The sequence below is a fragment of the Mugil cephalus genome, chromosome 13 (genome assembly GCF_022458985.1).
Source record: "Mugil cephalus isolate CIBA_MC_2020 chromosome 13, CIBA_Mcephalus_1.1, whole genome shotgun sequence".
NCBI classification, from domain to species: Eukaryota; Metazoa; Chordata; class Actinopteri; order Mugiliformes; family Mugilidae; genus Mugil; species Mugil cephalus.
This window is the reverse complement of record NC_061782.1, coordinates 19,828,931-19,851,171: the sequence shown is the minus strand read 5'-3', so window position 1 is coordinate 19,851,171 and position 22,241 is coordinate 19,828,931. Positions and strand designations below refer to the sequence as shown.

Here is a 22,241-nt window from a genome sequence, read left to right as displayed (position 1 = left end):
AAATTTACTTTGAATATTGCCCTCGTCATTTAGCATAACATCTAATCTGCTAAGGAGGATGCAGATTTTTTCACAGCTTGCCCTTCTCTCCTCATCTCAATATTTATAAGGTATCTTGTGTGGCTTGTGTGGCTCATTAAACCTCGTGCAGCGTGGTGCCATTATGTGCGACTGCACGCGGAGAGCAACACCTCGCAGCAATAACTGACACTGCCAGATCAATTTAGGCGCAGCGCTCCCCCCCGATCCCTCTGCAATCACTCCTCACCTCCGTTGTAGCTACTTATTTATTTATTTATTTATTTATTTTTTCCTTTTCAGCCACGATCCCAACCCCGTGACGGGAGGACAGCCGCGCCTCTCTCCCCGTCACTCTCTCTCGCTCCGTCTCTCCGTCTACCTTTCGGCTGTTCAGGTTTATGAATACGCTCTCGTGGGAGGCGGATAAAAACTCATCTTGTCTTTGTCTAAATTTTTCATTGTGAGATACAAACCATCTCGGAGCGTAAATATCAAAAAAGCGGACGGCCTCGGGAGGATTCGGTTGTAGATGCAATCTAGCGTAGTCCGCGGCTGTTCTCTATGAAATATGGATGTCCTGATACTGTTCTATTTTTACCAGCAGCACTGGATTCGGTGCTGGCAGTGGAAGATCATAGTGTGATGGGGAATTGCGGGGTGGCATGAGGAAGGAGGAGGGGGGGCACTATACATATGTCCTGTTTCTATAGCAACTGTTGGCCTGGGGCTCGAGTTTCTGACAACCGTCTTTTTAACTACCTTTAAACAAGCGCGCTGCGTGATGGCGAGTTGTGCGCGTCGGCAGGTAAAGAGCAACGACAAAAGACATAAGAAAGCTCGGTTCTGCAGGGACCGATTGAGTTTCGTTGCGACAGCATTTTCCCTGCTCGTAGGAGGAGGGAGCTTCGCTGTCTGCGCTCCAGCTGGTGGTACAATTCATCCCCGAACTTTGCCAACTTCAATTTAATAGGATCAAAAGTTTTTAAAGCCTTCCTTAATCTGTTATCTTTTTATTTCTTATTTTTATGCCTGTCAACGTGCAACACAGAGGATATGTGACAAACAAAAACCTGCTCTCTCCATTAAGGCGATTAGGAATATCATACTACACCGCAACGCTCGATAGTATTTTCTGTACACAGCGATGAAAGGATGAACGCTGCGGTTACCCGCGCCCTTGAGGAGTTTTGAGCGCTTTTTAATTAGTATTATTCCCTGTGCAGTTTTTCAACACTTTGATTGTGCGCCGTGAGATAAGTAAACACACACAGAAATGCACTCGCAGGTTACTGTCATCATCTGAGGATAATTGAAATGTGTGGCTGGCATGTTTCCTCTCTGTCCCTTCTAGCAGGGCTAATTAGGGCTCCACTGCCAAGAGAACACTGCACACACAGAGCAGACATCTGATGGCTTTGATCCACACTCGCACGCCAGCTGTTGCACCAGTTCAACCACCTCTGAGATGCTCTGCTCTCCTCTCCTCTGTCTCTTCTTTCTTTTTTTCAGTTCATTCTTCTATCACAAGGCAAGTTCAGATAAAATATCCTTATTTAGTGGGATGGGGTTGCCGCACAGGGAAAGATGGTTTCACTGGCTCAAAATGGAGCTCTAATTACAGTTTTTTCCCCCTATGGTGAGAGTTTTGTTGATTATGTTCGGAGGTAATGATCAGTAGTAATTGTTAATTTCCAACATGATTGATTAAGGTGTTCACAACATAAAACTCCATTAAGTCTTGAGGCACGTTTGGTCTGATCCACCATGTTATGTAGTGTATCAATATGAAAAATTGTGCCGTTGGAAACCCACATTAGGAGCTTTTACTCCGTTCCTAGAGATTTTTATTTTGTTGTAACATGATAAAGCTTTTCCAAACCAACACATTGAGATTTCTAGTTTTGAGGACTTTATGTCGCAGATAGCAAAGTCAGATTTGATTCATTTGTTTCTCACTAGTGGAAATGTTTGTTCCTGTAAACCACAGGTCTTCAACAGGATGTCTGAGGAGGCACCAAAATCTTTGGTTGATTTGACATTTTTGTATAATTTTTATTTATTTATTTTTTTAATTTTCCCCTACAAATTTCTTTAAATACACATTAACATGAAACCAACATATGTTAGTATAGGGATAAGGGATAGCTTAATATTGAATGGAAAATGATAATAATGATGTATATTTATAAATAGCACTAGGCCGAGTTTAATATATAACACATATAGTAGGTAGGGGATCCCTACTTAATCTCTCCATCCGTTTCGAGTCCTTGGCATGAAGACTCCTGCTTTAAACCCAACATTTTGAGATTGTTGTGCCCTTAAAAGCTAGGTTTAGGTCCCCGTAATTCATGTTTTTAAGATGTTTGCATCCTCATAAACCAGATTTTCATGTCCCTGTAAACCAGGTTATCAGATTTTTTATATACACGTGAAGTCAGTTTTCTTTTTTTGTTCTCTTTCCTCCGCAATTCAGGTGCGGAAACATCTATGTCGATATAAACCACATTTCTTTGATTCTTTATTTTTTTTTTAGTCTGGGCTTTGGGCAATGCTATATATGATTCTATAAACCAGATTTTTTATGTACTTCTCAACCAAACTTTTAGACAATTGCGTGTGATTGCAAAACAACTGTTGGATACTTTTAGGTCCTTAGTATTTGTGTTTAGCCAAACACTGAATTCCTACACCTAATGTCATGAGTTGCATTTTCTAGACGTTTAATGTAACACTTACTTTTACTCATGCGGTAGTATTCCTTAAAAACAGGCACACACTCCTGGTATCTATATCTCAGCTCCAGCACACAACTTTGACGAGGATTCTGCTTTTCTCTCTTCTGTCCCCAGCCCTCCTTTACGCCACCATCTTCGGTAACGTGACAACGATCTTCCAGCAGATGTACGCCAACACCAATCGTTACCATGAGATGCTTAACAGCGTCCGGGACTTCCTCAAACTCTACCAGGTGCCCAAGGGCTTGAGCGAAAGAGTTATGGACTACATTGCCTCCACCTGGTCCATGTCACGGGGTATAGACACTGAAAAGGTACGTCAACAAAGATTACTGGTGGCGTCATCCTCAACTTCCAATGGGAAGCCACCGCGATCCAGAGGTTAAAATGCTCACAACCTCTTAAACTGTGTCATATTTCTGTTTTAGTTAAAGAAGTGTTTTGTTTTGTCTTTGAACAGACATAGGCTACCTGTTCCTACTGTTTCTAGGCTTCATGCTTAGCTAAGCTAACTGAGGACTGGTATTTTTTCTGTTAGACTACCCTCATCCTCAGAGTTATGTCAAATATGTCAAAGACGAGGTGCTAAATATACACAAGTGCAGCATAATTTCCATAATGTAAATAATTTATTTTTGTGACGGCACTGGCACAGTTTTCTGTTGTTTTATTTCTTTTGAATTTGAAACCAAACCTGTGCCTCTAATCCCCTCAATAATGTATAACATTAGTTTCAGTATTGTTCATTTTGTGATAATGAGAAGTTCAGTCTTTAGCACTTAACAGCTTCTTAGTGAAGCAGGTGTTGGCGTGTGTTCATGGTCCAATAATCGACAGCTCCTTCCAGCCATCCTTCTGAATTCAGATGAGGCTAAAATGATCCGAGTGTGTGAAAATTAAGCATTTAAAGCTGGAGTCAGATAGATTGAACTGGTGCCACTCTGCTTGATTTGAAGCCAAAAGGCATTCTCATGACTGCATCCCATTTAAATCCACTTGTCTAAAATCCATTCATTTTATTATTTCACTTAACAGTAATAGCATGACGATTACAGGGAAACGTGAGCGCTTCATCGTTTCATCTGTACTCAAAAATCAAACTTATATGTAATGTCTCCTCTTTCTAAATAGAGCTGGCGCTGCATCCATGTATCATTTATTTGTCTGGCTGCAGGCCACGCTAAAGGGTCTAAAAATGGCACATAATCCCTCTCTGCTTGACATTCGTCTTCAAAGAGATTTGTTTTAAAGGCAGGGTCCTGCCACGGCTTGGCATCCTGTTGATTAGGTGTACTTTACCAACATGCTGACACTCCAGAGAGGTTTCTGGACTCTGAGCTTGCAGCAGCATCCATGATACGCTCATGTAATAACAGTGAAAACATTTAATCCCATTCAACATGCAAGTTGTTTTTTTCACCGAGGGAAAAAAATCCACAGTTATCTGCTGAATCTAAAATATTAGTCTAGTGTTCCTGCTACCTGTGAATGGGTTTCACCTGGAGTCACTGATACATAAAATTATGTACTAAACGCTACTATTCTGTGTTAAACATTTCAAATCTAATATTGTTTATATATAACTAGTACATTATTGATTAAAACGATCATTGTATTAAGACTTTTGTTTGTTTGCACTTTGTGTGTTGATAAAGTCAAATTCACTACATGATTCTGCCTTTCTGCAAGTTATCTCTTGTAATTAGGGCAACTAAAACGAATGTCAGAAGCACAGTTCATGGCTCTAGTGTTGCTCATTAGCCAAAATTGAGGGCTGCATTTTACAGATACAACTTTCAGAATAATGAGAAACTAAAAAGCTGAAATGCTACAGTTTGTAAGCACTACTGGTGTTTTGTTAATATTAACAAAATAGTGGAAGTATTTTTGAGTAATGTAAATAGTTCTGTAATTCATATAAGCAGATTAAACACATGGAACAAAAATACATTTTATGGATATTTAGATGAAACATTTCCATTTCTGGATATGCAATTACCTGGATGACTGAGAACGTTCACAGATAGACACCAATCAGCCACAACATTAAAACCACTGACAGGAGAAGTAAATAACATTGATCATCTTGTGACAATTCAATGTTCTGCTGGGAAACTTTTGGACCTGGCATTCATCTGGATGTTATTTAGACATGTAGCACCCACCTAGACCAGACCAGACCCCCCACCCCATAGAGATGGCACTCCGTGATGGCAGCAGCCACCCCCAGCAGGATGCAGCCCCACACAGACACACACAAAAAGGAACAGGGATAGGTTTAGGACCAACTCAACAAACATGAAGAACAGCACAAGGTGTTGACCTGGCCTCCAGATTCACTAGATCCCAAACTGATCAAGTATCTGTGGGATGATCCACAGAGGCCGCTCCCCCCAACCCACAGGACCTAAAGGTCCCCACTAACAACATCCTGTTACCAGACACTGGTCCACTCTCTGTCGAGTCACAACTGTTGTTTTGCTGTTAAATAGTCACTTATGAACTGAAAGAATTGTAAACCTTACTGTACTTGTTTTGCTCCTTGTGGTGAAACCCACATAAACTTGTTCATCAATGATCTGAAAACTTGAGAGACATTTAAGAAAGAGTAATAATAACTGAGAGTGATTGCGCAGCAGAGGTGACGCCACACTTGTATACAACATATAGACACTTCTGGGAGGGGCTCTAGACCTCATATATATATCTAATATAGCAAATGCAACACGAGACTGCAGGCAGTCATGTTACAGTCCTTTTTATTTGGTACACAGAGTAGTCTTTAAGGCAGCTACTCCTCCCAGGCCATGTAAATACCCCCATAAAATATCACCAAGACTCTGAGGTAAAAAGATTCACTTCAGTTGTTTTCATCTCTTAATGCATCACAGACGCCAAAGACACAAATACACTGGACTTCTGTCCACCCATGCAAAGAAAATAAGGGCTCCTTTCACCTCGTTTGACAAGAATGGCATAGTTTTTCTGTGGCAATGTGATAAGACAAAAAATTATGTTTTATGTAATGTCTGTGAACTTGTAGCCACTTAGAAGGGAATTGCATTAGGCATGAATCACTTGGCGAGACATATATAAGCCCACATGTGCGTCTACGTTCGTCATTTAGTGATAATCAGCGACACCAAGTGCACTTCAGTGCATTAGACCAAGTGTAAGTATGTGAAAAACTGCTGGTTGTAATTCAACATATTGTCTGTAGATCCAAACAAGGCATTGACATTAAGTGAACCACCAGCTCTGGTCTAAAATCCTTCAGTTTCCCTTTATATCTCAGTATTTTTATCTCTCTTCTCTTCCAGGTGTTGCAGATTTGTCCAAAGGACATGAGAGCAGATATCTGTGTCCATCTCAACCGCAAGGTCTTTAAAGAGCACCCGGCTTTCCGGCTGGCCAGCGACGGCTGCCTCAGAGCGCTGGCCATGGAGTTTCAGACCATCCACTGTGCCCCCGGAGACCTGATCTACCACGCTGGCGAGAGCGTGGACAGCCTCTGTTTCGTGGTGTCAGGATCACTTGAGGTCATTCAGGATGACGAGGTGGTGGCCATTTTAGGTGAGTCCTCCTGAATGATGAGTTTGAATGTGGATCTCCTTAAGTTAAGCTTTAATTAGAACTCAGACCCAAATTAGTTTTCTGCACTGGTTTAATATCGATTCAAACTTTTTTATTTATTTAGCTTTTTAGGAAACCAGGAATTACTCTTTAGCATTCAGTCATCTGAGGGGTAACATAATATGAAGAATGATGTGCATTTATCACCTTAAGGTTAATCTATTTATTAAATTCCCAAGTATGGCAATAAATGTGGTAAACTATTAAAAAAAACTAATGAATTTATCATGTGCAACTGCATAAATATGGGTGAAATGGAAACTAAAAACTGTAGCCAGAAAGAAAATGAGCTGCTTCTACATGGTACATCAGAGAATTTAGCCCCACACTGAAAATTGATTGTAAACTAAATCAATACAAGCTTTTTTCTTGTTGTGTGTACCCTAATAAAGGCAAAAAAAAGATGGATGAAAGTGGTGTAGCATGCTATTAAATGTGCAAATAAATCAAATGCAAATGAAACTGCTGTAATCTGATTTAAACTTACAGGCTCATCTAAAGGATTATCCATCATTATCAGGCAATCATTTTAAAACATGAGGCCATACAAAGGGTGTCTCTTCACCTCTGCCTCTGTACTGCAGAACAAAGATAGAAACTTATTTGAAGACATTTTAATTATAGTATATAGTTAATAATGGCATTTATTCGTTGTGTTTATTTCATGAATGATGCGACCAAAGCTTCTCGCTGAGGTGTCAAAGGAGCTGCCCCAGATCTGCTCAAGTGTCGCATTATATAAAGTTGGTGATTCGTTGAGCGGCAACACAGAAACAAAGGTCTAAGATCCGAATGTTCTGCTACAATAGTGTCTGAATTTATTGCGTACTGAGACCACAAAGCTGCCGGTTACAACAGCGAGAAAGACGTTCATTCAGACCAGTTCGCATCATAGCATCAAAATAATTTAGTGAAAATCCTCCGCTTTTGTTTCTCTGCAGCAGCTTTAAGACAGAATGTGACTGCAGTGAAAGTTGAGCCTGTCTGGGGATCGTTTTTTTGCTGAGTGACGAACTCAGGATTTGGGCAAGAATTTGTCTATCTCTGCTACACAATCCTTCTCCAGTAACACTTTGAGAACAGTCTGCTATTTTCAACTTGAACCAATAAGTCACTTATTCAGGAGCCATACTCTGTATATTAATATTAAAAATGGCAACTTAATGACTTTTTTTCTTTCATGAATACACACACCTACATACATTCTCATAACTAAATATTGTATAAAGGTACAAAAGGGCACAAATACTGTTACATTATACATGTTAATGGACATTTGTGCCCTTGGGTTGCAGGATTAAATATAGTATATAGCAGGGACAAATCCTGCATACCACAGCACTTATAGCCAGAGCCATAAAGTTTGTGTTTTAGTCTTTTTTATTCACCTGAGTGAACAGAAATCAGCAACCATGGCTGTTCACTTTAAGGTCCTTAAAGGGTTAAGACTAATACCAGAGACACGTCCAGAACATGTTACTGTGGCACACAGGCTCAGTTACATTTAAAATAACTACTAATGTGACAATAATGTTCTAAAAATGTTATCAAAGTCGTGAAAGTTGCAGGTTAAATTCATTTCATTGCACAATGTGAAAGGGATCCCTTGTAATGGTGACCTACTAGAGGACTATGACCAGAATCTGATGTATGACACATCTTTAAGGCTGTGACACCGAGCCAACAATGGAGTATTTGCCCGTGTCAAGCTGATGGTGAGCGCCTGTGGTGTGTGTCCGCATGGTTGGCACCAGTTTGACCCCTGTCAGCAGTTTTTCAACACGCTGAATCAGCCGCAGAATAAGTCGCTCGAAGAAATCGCTCGGATCCAGCTTTGAGAACCACCGCACATGCAAGAAGAGAAGGCGGTCTCTACTGGTTCGTCATCGTTATCTCACGACAGCGGCTCCTAAACTAGGGGGCACTGAGAGAGCAATACACACAGCAATATGTAAGGAGAAAGAGAAACAGAGAAGAGATAGGTAGCGATATAGCAAGATGGACAGACTGGCATAAAATGCAAATCAGAAGCTGTTACAGCTGTAACTGGCAGACACCACCACAACAACAGCACAAACAAGGCAAAAGCCAGACAACATAACGAGGCATATCTGTCTCTGTGCTTTACAAGCCCTCTGGAAGTGAGACCCCAGTGTACAGTCACCACCCAGGCCAAATCCATTACTTTATTGGTATTCAGTGTTTCCTCTTGCACATCGCGTCATCCTGTCTCACAACAATGTGAACCAGAGGTGTCAAACATACGGCCCGCGGGCCAAAAGCGGCCCACCAGAGGGTCTAATGTGGCCCGCAACATGAATATGCAAAGTGACAAAATTACATAGAAGACAATGAAATGAAAATAACTTCTACCCCTAATTTTAGTCAGAGAAGGGGACAGAACATGACACTGAGACCCAGGACTACAGAGCAGACTGCAATGTACCCAAATAGCACTTACTTTTACTAAAGAAAAATCTTTTTTTTTAAGGATAGTTTATTAAATGTAAACATTATCCTAATTTACACGGTCTTGTTTGCGCTGAAACAAATAGAAGAAATCTGTAGTTATTACTCATAGGTTATTGTTCTGTTGTCTTACTGGTTCTTACTTGGGATCAAACTGGGCTCTTAGCGTCCCAGCTAATAGTAGCTCTTCCTAATTCCACTTTATAAAAATAGATATAGACTACTGCCACCCACTGGTATGAAGAGTTAAACACTGAAACGTAATGTTGCTGTATAACCAGTTCACTTGTAAACAGGCAGCAATTTGTTTTTGTTTTGTTTTTTAATTCATTTTCTATTTTTATAGCAGCTTGAGTTTAAATTGTGAACATTATTGCATACTCTTTTAAAGAAACTACAATATTCTTTCACACAGTGGGTATAACATAGATCTATTCAGGTGTATTGATCAGACCAGTAGCAACAAATGAGACTCTACTCAAGCTGATGAAAGTGATCACAGTGTGGAGCCTTTCCAACCAGCTAACGAATATTGATGAGGACTGAATCAGTTGCTAACTGCCTATATTTGATGTTATTTATTAAATAAGGAGCAAGCAAACGTCCATCGCGGCGGTTAAGTCCCATAAGAATGCTTTCTTTTTTATCCTTTAATTTGCCAAACGATTGATTTAGTGAATAATGGATGGCACGCTCTGGCCAGGGGACAAAGTCACGACTGTTTTTCATCAATAACCTACTACTGGGTCCTCTTTGCCCAGATCAATATACTGTCAGGGTGATACCATTGACCCGGATGGAGAAGGTAATGGAGCACGAAGTGATAAATAAGTTGTTACTATGAATCAGATTCTCATTAGCTAAATGGTACTGTAGAGCAGAAACAACATGGAAAGTACGGCGGCAAGAACGTCTCATCTAAAATACCTCTACTACTCCACATATTCTGCACAGGGGCTCATCTTGAAATCAGTGCTCCTTTATTGTTTATAGGCTGCACGCTTTTTGAGATGTCATCCAGCGGTTCAAAGAAATAATGAGATGTTTTTCAGCCATGTGAAAGGAAATTCATGAATCTCTTCTGCAGTCCAACTCTGTGAGAAGCTGTTGATTAAGATGTTGATTATACTGAGTCACAGCACTTCATGGTTCAGTCGTTTTATGGTCACGTTGAGCCTTTCAAACTTAAAATAGTGCTGGACATGAGTCACAAATTACAGCGTGCTGAGCAATTATATAAAATGCCTGAGTTGATCTAATGGGCTTTAGGCTGTGAAGGTAAAAGTTTCTAATAACGCACACGTTATAAAAGGTTAAAAAGTCTAATTAATCCCTTTTATTAATGCTTAATAAATAATTTACCTCCATTACAGGCCTCCTCAAATGTGACTCTATCTTTGTCCTTTTTCACTTTAACTTGTCTGAAATTCCTCCTACTTTCTTATCAATAAGAAATGCCTCTACGTTTCCATTGGATAGGTTTTGGTCGACATCTCCTGCAGCTAGTGTTGTACTGGAAGTAGATTTTGCACAACTTGGCACCTTAACATTACTTATAACTGATCTACAAAATCCTTTTTTACTGCTAATTTAAATGTTAAGAGGACGTTTAATAGTTTAAACAAGGGTTTTATTAGTTCATTTGATCAAGGATAAGGAAAATTAGAGTGAGTTCTGCTAAGTTATCTGTTAAATGTTTCCACATGTATAACATGTAGGATTTGGTAGAAGAAACACATTCTTCCCCCTTTTTGATAAGACAAATTCATATTGATGGCTAATAAAGCACAGTGTTTATTGGTGGTTAATAAATCATTAACTAATTGTCTGTTTATGGATCAGTTTTTGGATGGCAAGGTTGACCAGTTAGAGCATTTGAATGTTCATTTCTAGAAACACTGCAGACAAAAATCTGTTCATTGACTTGGAGATGTAATAGTTTATTAGAACGTGACATAACCCGTGAAGTATTTACTAACAGACTACTACCATTATCAGTTGTTATTACCAAACCGATTTACTTGTAGTAGCAGTAATTAATTTTGTCTCTCCCTTATATGTTTATTATACTGTATAATGCAGTTGTAAGTAGACACGAGGCTGTTTCAAAGAATGGACTTTAAACTGTTGTAATTTTAATGAAACTAAAACTGTTGTAGCAGCTTATAGGCTAAAAACAAACCTGATGCAAAGTGGGCGGGTACCAACTAATATTAATCTCAACTTTTAGCTGACACAGTTGAGGCAATGATCAACAGGAGTTAACTGTCAATAAACTGTATGGTGCAAACATAAAAGTTCCCCAAATGTTTGCAACAAGGAAACATTTTCCTCAAAATTCACCATGCTGATATCAGGCTTTGGGTGAATCCAGATGGAACTGCCTCATTTTTAACAATATTTTTTATAACGTTGAGCAGTAACAGCAAGAAAAGCTTTCCCCGTCCCTACACTAAAAATGTTTTTATGTTCTGCTTGTTTCACTCTCAAACATTTGGGGTAGGAAACATACAAGAGGGTTACCGAGGCAACGAGAGCCTTGAACATCCACTAGATATCAAATGTCTGCTACAAAGCGATTCTGAGTTTGAACAAGGCTTTTCAGTTTTATTGTCCCCTGATAGAAACAAATTGTCTTGGTCTCAAAGAGCACATCACACTTGATTAAAAGACAAAAAAAAAAGTAATTATTGAAAACGTGCTATTTAGGGGGAAATTAAGTGTAGAAAATGCAGCTTAAAATACAAAATTCCTAAAAAATAACCTTCAGGCACACTCAGACCTTCAACAAAATGTGTTTTCATGAAAGAAGTTTAACTGTTAGTGAATCATTTTTACAAGCTCTCTTTATAAAGGACACGTTTTTAGAAGGTAGTAAAGTGTGATTATCTTGAAGAGCAGATGTTGTGGAAGAATTACTGGTTTTGAACTGTATCCCTAACCCTCTGCAGGTAAGGGAGACGTATTTGGAGATGTGTTCTGGAAAGAGGTGACTCTGGCTCAGGCCTGCGCCAACGTCCGAGCCCTGACCTACTGCGACCTCCACGTCATTAAACGCGACGCGCTGCAGAAGGTGCTGGAGTTCTACACAGCGTTCTCCAACCACTTCTCCAGAAACCTGCTGCTCACATACAACCTGCGAAAGAGGGTAAATGACTCTACTAAATTATTATCATTATTATTAAGATGAAGGGAGGATTAATTGCAGTCTTCACTTGACACTGGATCACAGTAAGCAGTTAAAAATGTGTGGGAAAACGGTGAACATCGGCCCAGTTTTATCGAAACAGAAGCAGTCGCAGGTGCAGACGAAGAAGAAGAGCTGGTACTGAAAAAAGATGTGTCAGTCATGTGGGAACACTTTGGCCTCGGTAAAGTAAACACTCTACAGAAGAGGACAAGGCTCTGTGCAGATCCAGCAGCAGCAACATCTCTCCGCTGTCCAAGAAAGATGTGGCAGACGATCTCAAACGCAACTTGGAAACTTGTCAGGAGCCGCCGTCCACTGCACAGATGTTTACAACTTTCACTGAAGTTGATATTTCGACATTGCAGACAGCTGCGCACACTGGTGGTAACAGTAAGTGGAGTGTAAAACATCTGCGAGCGGTTCAGACAGAGTGTAGTTTACTCCTTCTTGCTCTGTGGTTTCATGCAATGTTTAAGACTGATTTTTGTTTTATGAGCACATTTTTGATGATAAGCTCCATCACAAATCCAGCTCATTGGACGTGGCCTCTTCAGTCATCACAGCCGAACGATTTTAATTTGAAGCAGCAGCAGCAACAGCAGGAAAAGTTGATTTTACATTACCGGTAATTTAATACAGTGTTGGAAGAGTGATAATAAGATAAAACTACAAAGAGTAACACTGGATTACAAGCATGCATCAGTTGTTGTGAATCCCTCATGTGTGAAGGTAATTGGAACTTAGCGTGGAAATGGGGAACTCCACCACCAACGATGGAAACCGATATTCAGAGAGAAAATTACATATGTAAATTGAGCAAGAGGCATATTTGGAACATAACAGAGAAGTTTAATTTCATGAAATTCTCAAGCCGACTTTAGGATCCATATAAATAAACCGAATGAATTTCTTAGAATAAATAATGCTACAAGACTGAATTTTTTCCTACGTTGTCTGCAACTAACACTATGCAGACATTATCTAACTGCCTTAAGTGTGGGGAGAGTGACAGGTTATTTCTACAGTTTCAACAGAGGCAGATTTTTGGCCACAAAAACTGAAAAATCACAGTAATTGTTTGAGGAAATATGTTTAGTTTAGTCTGTACTCTGTTGCTAGCTTAATAGAGACTGAAAAATATGATTGAAAGTTTGAAAATGTGGAGATGAAGATGATGAATTGTAAATGTGAGCACACTAAGTTCATTTCTTAATGGACAGAAATAGCTTCTTATTTACCAAACACATATGAAAGAGGAATCTCCTCACTTAACTACCAACAAGAATACAAATAAGGATTATAATCTGTCAAACTATTCCTTTAACTATCTTTCTTCCCAGTGGATGTTGCTGTTACACACAGACTTCCTTTAGAAAATAAAAGATTTGATCAAACAAGATACCTGACAACCTGTGCAGTCAAAAGCTCATACAGCTAAACAATACACATACGCTTCAGACAAAAACATAGCTCCATTAAACAGTCACCGTATATTAAAAGCACTCTGCCCTCCCTAAACCTCCCTCATTCAGGAATGAACAGCTGTGATCAACAACACAAGTGTAGCTACCAATCATTACCTCATTCATAATAAGGTTAGCTGGCCCGAGAGATTGCAAGTGAGACTGAATTGCCTGCGTATGAAGAGGCAATCTCATCCACTGCATTAAAGTCACAATTCACCAGGGTCCCATACTTCCTGAATTTATACAGCAGGGAACTCCAGGAATGGACTGAATGGGGAGTCAAATGCAGCCTTTAAATGGAGCTCACGAGACTGTGTTTTTGACTGGATAAATCCAGCAGGCGGTTTGCATTCACGTGGTCTACGGTGGGAGAACAGCGTTGCTACGATACGGAGAAGAGAAACTGATCTTACCTTTTCTAATGAGATGTATGTGGTTTCTCACAGAGGAAGAGCTGAAACACAGTAGTATTTTTTGTCACTACTTCAATCAAATAAATGTTTGGGAAATTACACATATTTGCTTTCTTGTTACAGAGTTACATGAAAAACATTGAGCCAGTCAGACCAATAAATTGACCAGATGGATAAATCTGCCAATGTCAACCTAATGCAGATGTATTGGTCGCAGTGTGTGTAGCAAGAAATGCAGGATTACCTAAAGTAGGTTTTAGGTCATTTAGAAAAGGTGTCTTATTACAAGGGCTTTATTAGAAATGTCACTGTTGATATCAAACATCAAGTATCAGTCACTCAGTTTTAATAATAATAATACTGACACCATATTATGTCCTAATATGAAGCAACAACTAGCAGCTTTTTGCCTTAGCTTAGCATAAAGCCTGGAAACATTAGGAAATGTGTAGTGACTTATTGTACTGTCTATTAAGATTAAATTAAAAAAATATATTGTGACTTGGTAATTGGTGAGCTTTAGAGGACCTGATTTTATCATCTCTCATGTTTCCTGCCATTTCCTGTCTTGTTGCTAACATGAGCTAACTGCTTACCAGCTCCATATGTGCCATATTTAAATAGCACTCATGTCCTGACTAATTTTCCCCTGGGTTTCAACCCTATCACACAGTTTTCATTGTTGGATAGGCTCAGGTGATGGGTTTGTTGCAATATGGTTACTTATAAGTTTGTCTTGTAGGTAAGTGGACAGTTTTTAAGTACACACAATGCAGTTAAAAGCACCAGAAAGGAAGTGGACCTTGAGTTAGGGTTGCTTTGTATTTCTGAAATCAGGAATGAAGTTTTATGGTTAGAAGATCATATAGTTTGCATTCAACAACAGTTTCCATGACGAGCTTTAAGTCATGCCTGAGACTTATGGGTGATATAGTCTGCCATAGGTCTAAGATGTAGTCATTGAGGACAATGAAAATAAGAAATATCCCAGAACATTAAAACACAGAATACACATTATGACAGTGTGTCTTCACCCTCTGAAGCCAGAGGCATCATATGAACTTTCCCTCAGTGTCGTGGGAATAGCCTCCTTAAAGGTGACATTTACAGAGAACACACATTTTGAAATTGATAATGTTTCTCTCACAAACTGTACACACTGCTTCAAGAAACTGGTCTGACTCTGATGAGAGGTATTATTATTTTCCTTGTGTCAATCACTGGTATTTTTAGCATTGACATTTATCTCATTAGTTATAAAAATTTTAAATTCTCTTATAGATCGTCTTCCGAAAGATCAGTGATGTGAAACGGGAGGAAGAGGAGCGACAGAGACGTAAAAATGAAGCCCCTCTGAACTTACCACCAGATCACCCGGTGCGAAAACTCTTCCAGCGCTTCCGACAGCAGAAGGAAGCCCGCATGGCGACTGAAAAACCAGAACAAGATGAACAAGATATCGAGAAAGGCTCCGTGTATGTGGACATCCCACTGGCTAAGGCGGCCATTACAACCACCAGCATTGTCACAGTGACAGAAAGCCCGGCAACACCTTCATCTTCCACTCCGTCATCTTCAACACCTCCCAGCTCCATCCCCTCAGAGAAGGGGAAGTTGCAGGTGCCGTCGTCCATTTCTTTGGTAGGATGCCGGACTGCTGAACCAGTCAAAGTCAAAGGTTGGGGTCGCTTCAAGGAATCCATGGCCAAAGCCGACAACTGGAACAAGGTGTCCAAAGCTGAATCCATGGAAACTTTACCAGAACGGACCAAGGTGCACGAATCACAGATGTCTCTAAAGAAGACAGACTCATGCGACAGCGGCATTACCAAAAGTGACCTGCGCCTTGACAAAGTGGGCGACTTCCGCCTGACACCTCAGGACCGCAGTCCTGCCCAGCCTCCAGAAACCAGGCACGCCTTCTACCCCATCCCAGAGCAAACGCTTCAAGCCTCCCTTCAGGAGCTCAAACTGGAGCTGAAGGACGACCTCAAGAACCTGAACATTCGAATGTCTGGACTGGAGGCGCAACTCACAGAAGCACTTCAACTCCTCAAAGCCAGGAAATCAAGCACTAGCTCTCCGCAGCATCTTTTTGACATTTCTAGACCTGCTTCACCAGAGGACAAAGAGGACATCTTCTCTTGAAGGATGGACAAACCATCAGGCAACAGTGATCCGTGAACTCAGCTGGAATCCAGTAATATCCAGATTACTTGGATGGCTGAGGCCACGCTGGGCACACCGTTTAGAATAGGCATCAGTGTGATCTGTAAGATGCACTGGCCTTTATCATAAGGGTGCGTCCGCTCGTTGTGTTGACAAGTCGAGATCATAGCCCAGATTTTGGAGCCATGGCACTGAACACTTGGAGGTTGAATACAAACCGATAGCTCTATTGTTTGTATATATAAGTTTGATTTATTTTTCCATGGCGCTATAATGGAAAAATAGTTTGAGATTCTGTTAGAAATCTATTTAGATTTTGAGTCTCAACAGAAGGACAGTAGATGCATATCTCCAGCGGAAGCAGCATGGTTTGTTATTGAATCATTTGTATGAGATTCTTTGCATGTCACAAAATAGACGTGTGCCTCAAATTGCAGATGATGCATATTTGATTAGCCGAGGCTGCACTGCGAGTCATTTGCATTATTCCGCAGTGAAGGTGAGAAAGGACGCCCTTTGCAGATGTTGAAACAATCTCTGAGTAATTTCCTCAAACAGTTCTCTTATTATATCGGCTTTCCAGGATGATTATGAATTATACAACATATAACTCTGGCCAGACAATCTAATTTTCAAAAACATGTTTGAGCAGAGCTTAGAATTTACATAAACCACAGATAGATTTGCTTGATGAAAAAAAAAGGAATGAAATGCAAACTAGTGACTAAGCAGTCAGCAAGTTCCTGCTATCTATTAAGTATATTATATGAGAGATATGCATTTTAGCTTTGGTGAGGCAAACAGTAATTAGATAATGCAGATTGTATTGGTCAATGGCTGTGACCCTTACTTTATTTTACCACTGAACATAGTGAGGAATGCCTTTCTGCATAATATTTCTAGATTCAAACTGATTTATGTAAAATAAAACAGGCTGTGGCAAAGTGGACTGAGATCACAGAGTCACTGGAACCTCTTTATAGTGATGATTTTTGCCTTCAATGGTCCCCAACAAACATTTTTACATTTGAAACCCTGCATGATTTAATGTCCCCGTCTCTTCACATTCACTCGAAAAAAACAACAACATCATCCTGTGAAAACATCAGACTGTTAATAAGAGGCAAAGATCACAAGTGTGGAAGTCTTTTTGGCGCACATGTTCAGGCTGAGTGTTTGAAATTATCCCTGATTGCTTTAATTGAGGTAGATATTTGGAGGCAATATTAACTTGCTTTTTATGGCAAATTTTATTACACGGTCCCTAAATGTACCTTTAAGACATATATGTCAAAAACAGTAGTTGACCAAAATGTCTGACGAAGGAGACTAAAGGAGGAAAAAAACAAACAATAAGTAACCACTTAAATAAGAATGCAATGTCATGGTGTTGAGACAAAAATGTATATCGCAACATTAACCCCTTTGTGCAGTTGCTGTTTGAAGTCTGTATTTCACCAATTATGCATCTTACAATTATTTACATCCTTGTATCTAATGCTGAACAACCTTCCTGTGTAAATAAGAGAAAATCACAGCTAATGGGTTGAACTGGAGATACTGTGTGTGCAATATTAAATGCAAAGAAGTCAGCAATATAGGTCGGTGAATAATCTTTTTAAATTAAATCTCACTTTTTTATTATTATTTTATAAAGTACTACTAGCACTATTTAAATGCCTATAATATAAAACATAATAAAAATAGCATCTAAATTCACATATTTATAGCTTTGAAGTGGCTAATTAATTTTTCCCACATAAACCCTGCTGTTGGCCTCCCAACAGCAGAGGGCGCTGCATAAAGGGGTTAATAGTAGAATTTGTATTTTTATTACTTCCCAAAATGTCATGATGTATTTGTTTACAAAATTAATTGAACACCAGCTTTGAACAGATTTATCCAGTAAAAATAAAATGTTTTGTCTTATATTTTACGAGTTGCACCAAGAACAAATAAAATGTTTTTTTAAAAGGACTGTTTCCGCTGCTACACCAACAATTAACTCAGTAAACATCAATGCAAAGGACCAGACAAACGAGGGGATACGCATCATGAACAAAAGTAAAAAGGCCTCAACCATTAAGGAAAGCAGCCACTGTTATTTCTGTTTTGTTCAGTACAGGCTTGTGTCCAGTGCTCATCAGGACAATAAATAAGAATAAATACATTTTCAAAAAAGTAAATAAATAAGTTAAGCAGAGCCATGTGTTCTGAACTGAAGCATAGGGTAAAAACAAAAAAACACATCTGCTGCTTAAGTAGAATTTTTATCCAGCAAATGTATTTTTGGAACAATGGGCTTTTTTTGCCGACTGTAGGTAATCTAGTCCAGAATAAACTGATTGCAATCAGCAGAAATACTGTACTCTAGCCCTGATATTCACACGTTTATTTCTAAAAGTATTATGGATCTCAAGCTTTACTGAATCCATCTTTAGTGTAAAGTAAAAATATTCTTTACGTAACCAAAAATAACCATTACTACCACATTATTTATCATTCACTGTATGGATAATGTATGTTCCCTGCATGCCTTTTCTCTTAAGACAAAAGACAAGCTGAGACGGACACAGCTGAGAGGAAAAAGTCGCTGAGGGCTTTACTCCAACACTTTCTGCAGTCTCCACTTCCATCAAAAATTCAGCTTGCTAAAAATAAATGGGCACGTTATCACAGAAGTGCGAACTCATTTGGTTTAGAGCCAGCATTTCTGTCTTTATGGGTCTGCATTCGCGAAGCATTTTGATGTCTGAACAGAAAAGGCAGTAAAATCTCCTTGCTATGGCCCCCGTTCAGATAATTCACAGCGCTGCAGCTCCTGAGTGAAACGCAAATCAAAACCGGGGGAAAAGCAGCATCACAGAGGAGTTTTGTTTGCGGTGAATGAGTGGATCTAAAAATAATGTCGCTGAACTTGCTCTTACATGTTCTAATATGTGATAATATTATCCAAAAATCCAAAATCTTTGTTGATTACTTTTACTAAAGGCATAAAGAGGAAGCCTAACATTTACGCTGAATATGTTACACACAGCACATGACCAACCAGGTTCACAAGCTCCATTTCTTTTTTTCTTTCTTTTTACCAAGGTATAGTTTGACAACATGGAGAGAGTAACATGTAAGACTGAAACCACTATCATGTCTTTTTGTTAACGTGGACAGTAAACAAAAGTAGTACTAGACAAGTAGTAAACATCTCGCGCTGAGCTACTGAGAAGTAACTCTCAGCTTTATGCAAATGATAAGTGAGAGAAGAGAAGAGAGGGAATGGCTTCGGGTCTTTTATCAATGATTTAAAAATTACAATATACGACATCAGCAATTGGGACAGGGCACATAAATTAACCTGATGTAGGTTTAAGGTGAGGACACAGCAAACCGACATCAGAGAACTACCGGCCAGGAAGAACAAACTGTGATGTATGAAGGAGTAAGGGTTCAAGTTCCAAGTGTCTAAGCTCCAACAGTGCGTTCATAGAGAGACAAAGTAGTTGTCGGTCTTTGGCCTCTCTGAATGTCTTTGACACAACAAACTGACAATCAGCTGTTGATTGGTGAGCATCGATGGTTTTTGCAGTGTGGAATTAGTTTAAAACGAGTTGGTCAGAGACAGATGTCTTCAGGTTAGCGAACCGGAGCACGAGAAGAAAAAACGGAAGGGATTAAAGTAAACGAAACAAGTTACAACCAATAAATTGTAGATACACTGATCAGTGCAATTCAGAGGAGGGCTGTCACCTACAGCAGTTTATAGTCGCCCCTTTCTGTCTTTGAATGATGAATAGAAACTTTTCTAGACTGTTTTTAAGCTCATCATCTGTGACAGACATTATTCTCAACTGTCTGACTGATTTTGTATATTCTCCCTCATTCACTCTCACAGTTTAGGCATCAAGAGTCAATGAACTGACCTGAGCACTTGGAAGGCTAGTGACAGTAAGACTACACAACCCAGAATGCAATACTCTGTCAAGAAAAGGCCAGGCTTTTAGTTTGCCCCTGTTTCCAGTCCTCATGCTAAGCTAAATTAACTGAACCATAGCAAGAAAATGAACTATTCCCTAAAACAAAAAAACTTGTTTTAGTTTTTAACCTTTTTCTCAAAGACAGAACAAAATGCACAAATGCAGTGGAGACGCTGAGCTTTAGCCTGAAATAGTAAGAATAAAGCTTTAAGATCAATTTTGAAATTCTGTGATGGTCAAAACTGCAGTTTAAAGAAGAAAACAATGTAGACAAAGCAAACAATGTAACATGCCGGTGCTGACTGTAATTTGTCTTATTATTAATGTGATTGATTTACTTTAACAGATATAGTTTTAATGTAAATAGTTTGAATATTTTCACAATAAACTGCTTTTTTATTTCACCGACGGACACGGATGAATGACAGAATTACTGCAAAGTACTGGTAGTTTAATGTGATTTGCAACTTTTATTTGGATGGTCTTCAGTGTTGGAGGTACCTTTTTATTTTATGAATGGTTACATTAATAGTAATTCATTCAATAGTCCTCACGGTTTATAGTACTGAACAGGAAAATGACCAGAACTGATTTGACATTAAGATTTGTAAAAATTATCAAATCAGTACCAGCTAAAACTCTCACGAGTGCAGTGCAGTACCAAAGCCACGGCGGCTTGTGGACTTTCACTTAGCCTCAAGGCTTCAAACACATAGTCCTAAAACGGGATGTGGGTGCACTCACCAATTCTGAGACGACATCCTTGAGAGCAATATGTAGTTCAGTGCTGTAACATTTATAAACGCTGTCCCTAACAGTGACAAAAATATGGGAAAGACCGGGGAAACTTTTTTAGAGCGCTGCAACACCCCTACATTTCATTGGCTCTTGTATTGTTGAAGTCATTACCTTTGATTGCTACTGAGAAGCATGCAACTCTGTGCCTTCATAATATTGCCTCGTACTCCTTTTTCTGGGCCTGCAGAGAGAAAAGCAGCGTTAAATATCCAAATTACTGCTTTAATTTGAACACAGATCTATTTTTGTGGTCAGCTCCAGAAAGCTGCCTAGTTCAAAAACCCTACACATAGATTTAGAGATATATATATATATATACATATATGCACAGGTTACACTGCAACATTTAGATACTAAAGGCAGAGCAAAGTTTGAATTTGGTGTACGGTTCATGTAATATGCACATGCCTCTTTGTTCACACGTCATGTGATGACAAATGTATTCAAGCACAATGGCAACTCTTTGTTGCGAAATGTGGCATACTGTGCTATTCATAATAAATATTTTATACATACTGCACGCTGTCTGTTCTCTTGGGGGGATGGATGGTGTTTCAGCTGCTCTGCTGGCAGGGAGGAGACGTCTAAGAAGGTTTAACTGAGCAGGTGTATTCTCCTGCTGATCTTCTTACGTCAGATAAACCTCACAGTTTCGTGCTCATTTAAGAGGATTCCTCGGTGACCCTCACTCACACTGATCCTACTTACTGCCACGTACCTGATAATCCCGGGGACAGAAATCAACTAATGGAAACACCTGAGCGGCTCACAAGAACAACCGTTTTTTTTACCTGTGCTGGTAAGAAGCCCAACATACAAGTCATCAGAGGACCAGGGGTGAAGTAAAATGAATGATGAATTTCAACTATGGCATCTCATACGTCAAGGCAACTCAAACTAATCTTCTTGCATCAATTTACTGACACTGTTTGCTTTCCTACTGTAATTCATGAATAACAAGAGGATGTGATTGTTTTATCTACCTTTATAAGCTAAGGAAAAGAAGATGAGCTTCATGGGGCAATTTTATATTAAACGGAGCTTAAACACTGATGAGTTTGTCATCCGCTGAAATTTAAAAGTTAAATTATTTCTTCCTTTAAATCGGGTCGTCCAAAGTGGCTTCAACAGACGGATGCTAGAACTAACACTTATTTTCATCACCTTCCTTTTATTAATCCGCTGGTTATTTTCCCGTCCTCAGAAACCTCTGAGAAGGAATTCAAATATCAAGTTACTCTTTGGCACGTTTCGTGATGATTTCTAACTTTAATGCACCTTAAATGTGTATAATGCACCCTGTCTGTTTGTTTGCACGCTGATGATGCTGTTCACATGAGCTGTGAAGTCCAGTGTGGCTTCCCACATGTGAA

The 22,241-nt window shown here is 39.4% G+C and overlaps 1 protein-coding gene across 2 annotated transcripts in view; it reads left to right on the top strand.

Moving 5' to 3' along the window:
• The window catches only part of kcnh1a (potassium voltage-gated channel, subfamily H (eag-related), member 1a), a 47,190-nt gene extending 25,804 nt beyond the window's left edge, over positions 1-21,386 (top strand). For both annotated transcript variants that reach the window (XM_047604102.1, XM_047604101.1), the window contains 4 exons: positions 2,874-3,073; positions 6,080-6,332; positions 11,813-12,009; positions 15,212-21,386. In XM_047604102.1, coding sequence (XP_047460058.1) covers positions 2,874-3,073; positions 6,080-6,332; positions 11,813-12,009; positions 15,212-16,078 — 1,517 coding nt within the window. In that variant the 3' untranslated portion in view covers positions 16,079-21,386. The remainder of the gene's footprint in view (positions 1-2,873; positions 3,074-6,079; positions 6,333-11,812; positions 12,010-15,211) is intronic.
• Positions 21,387-22,241: the final 855 nt, after the last annotated feature.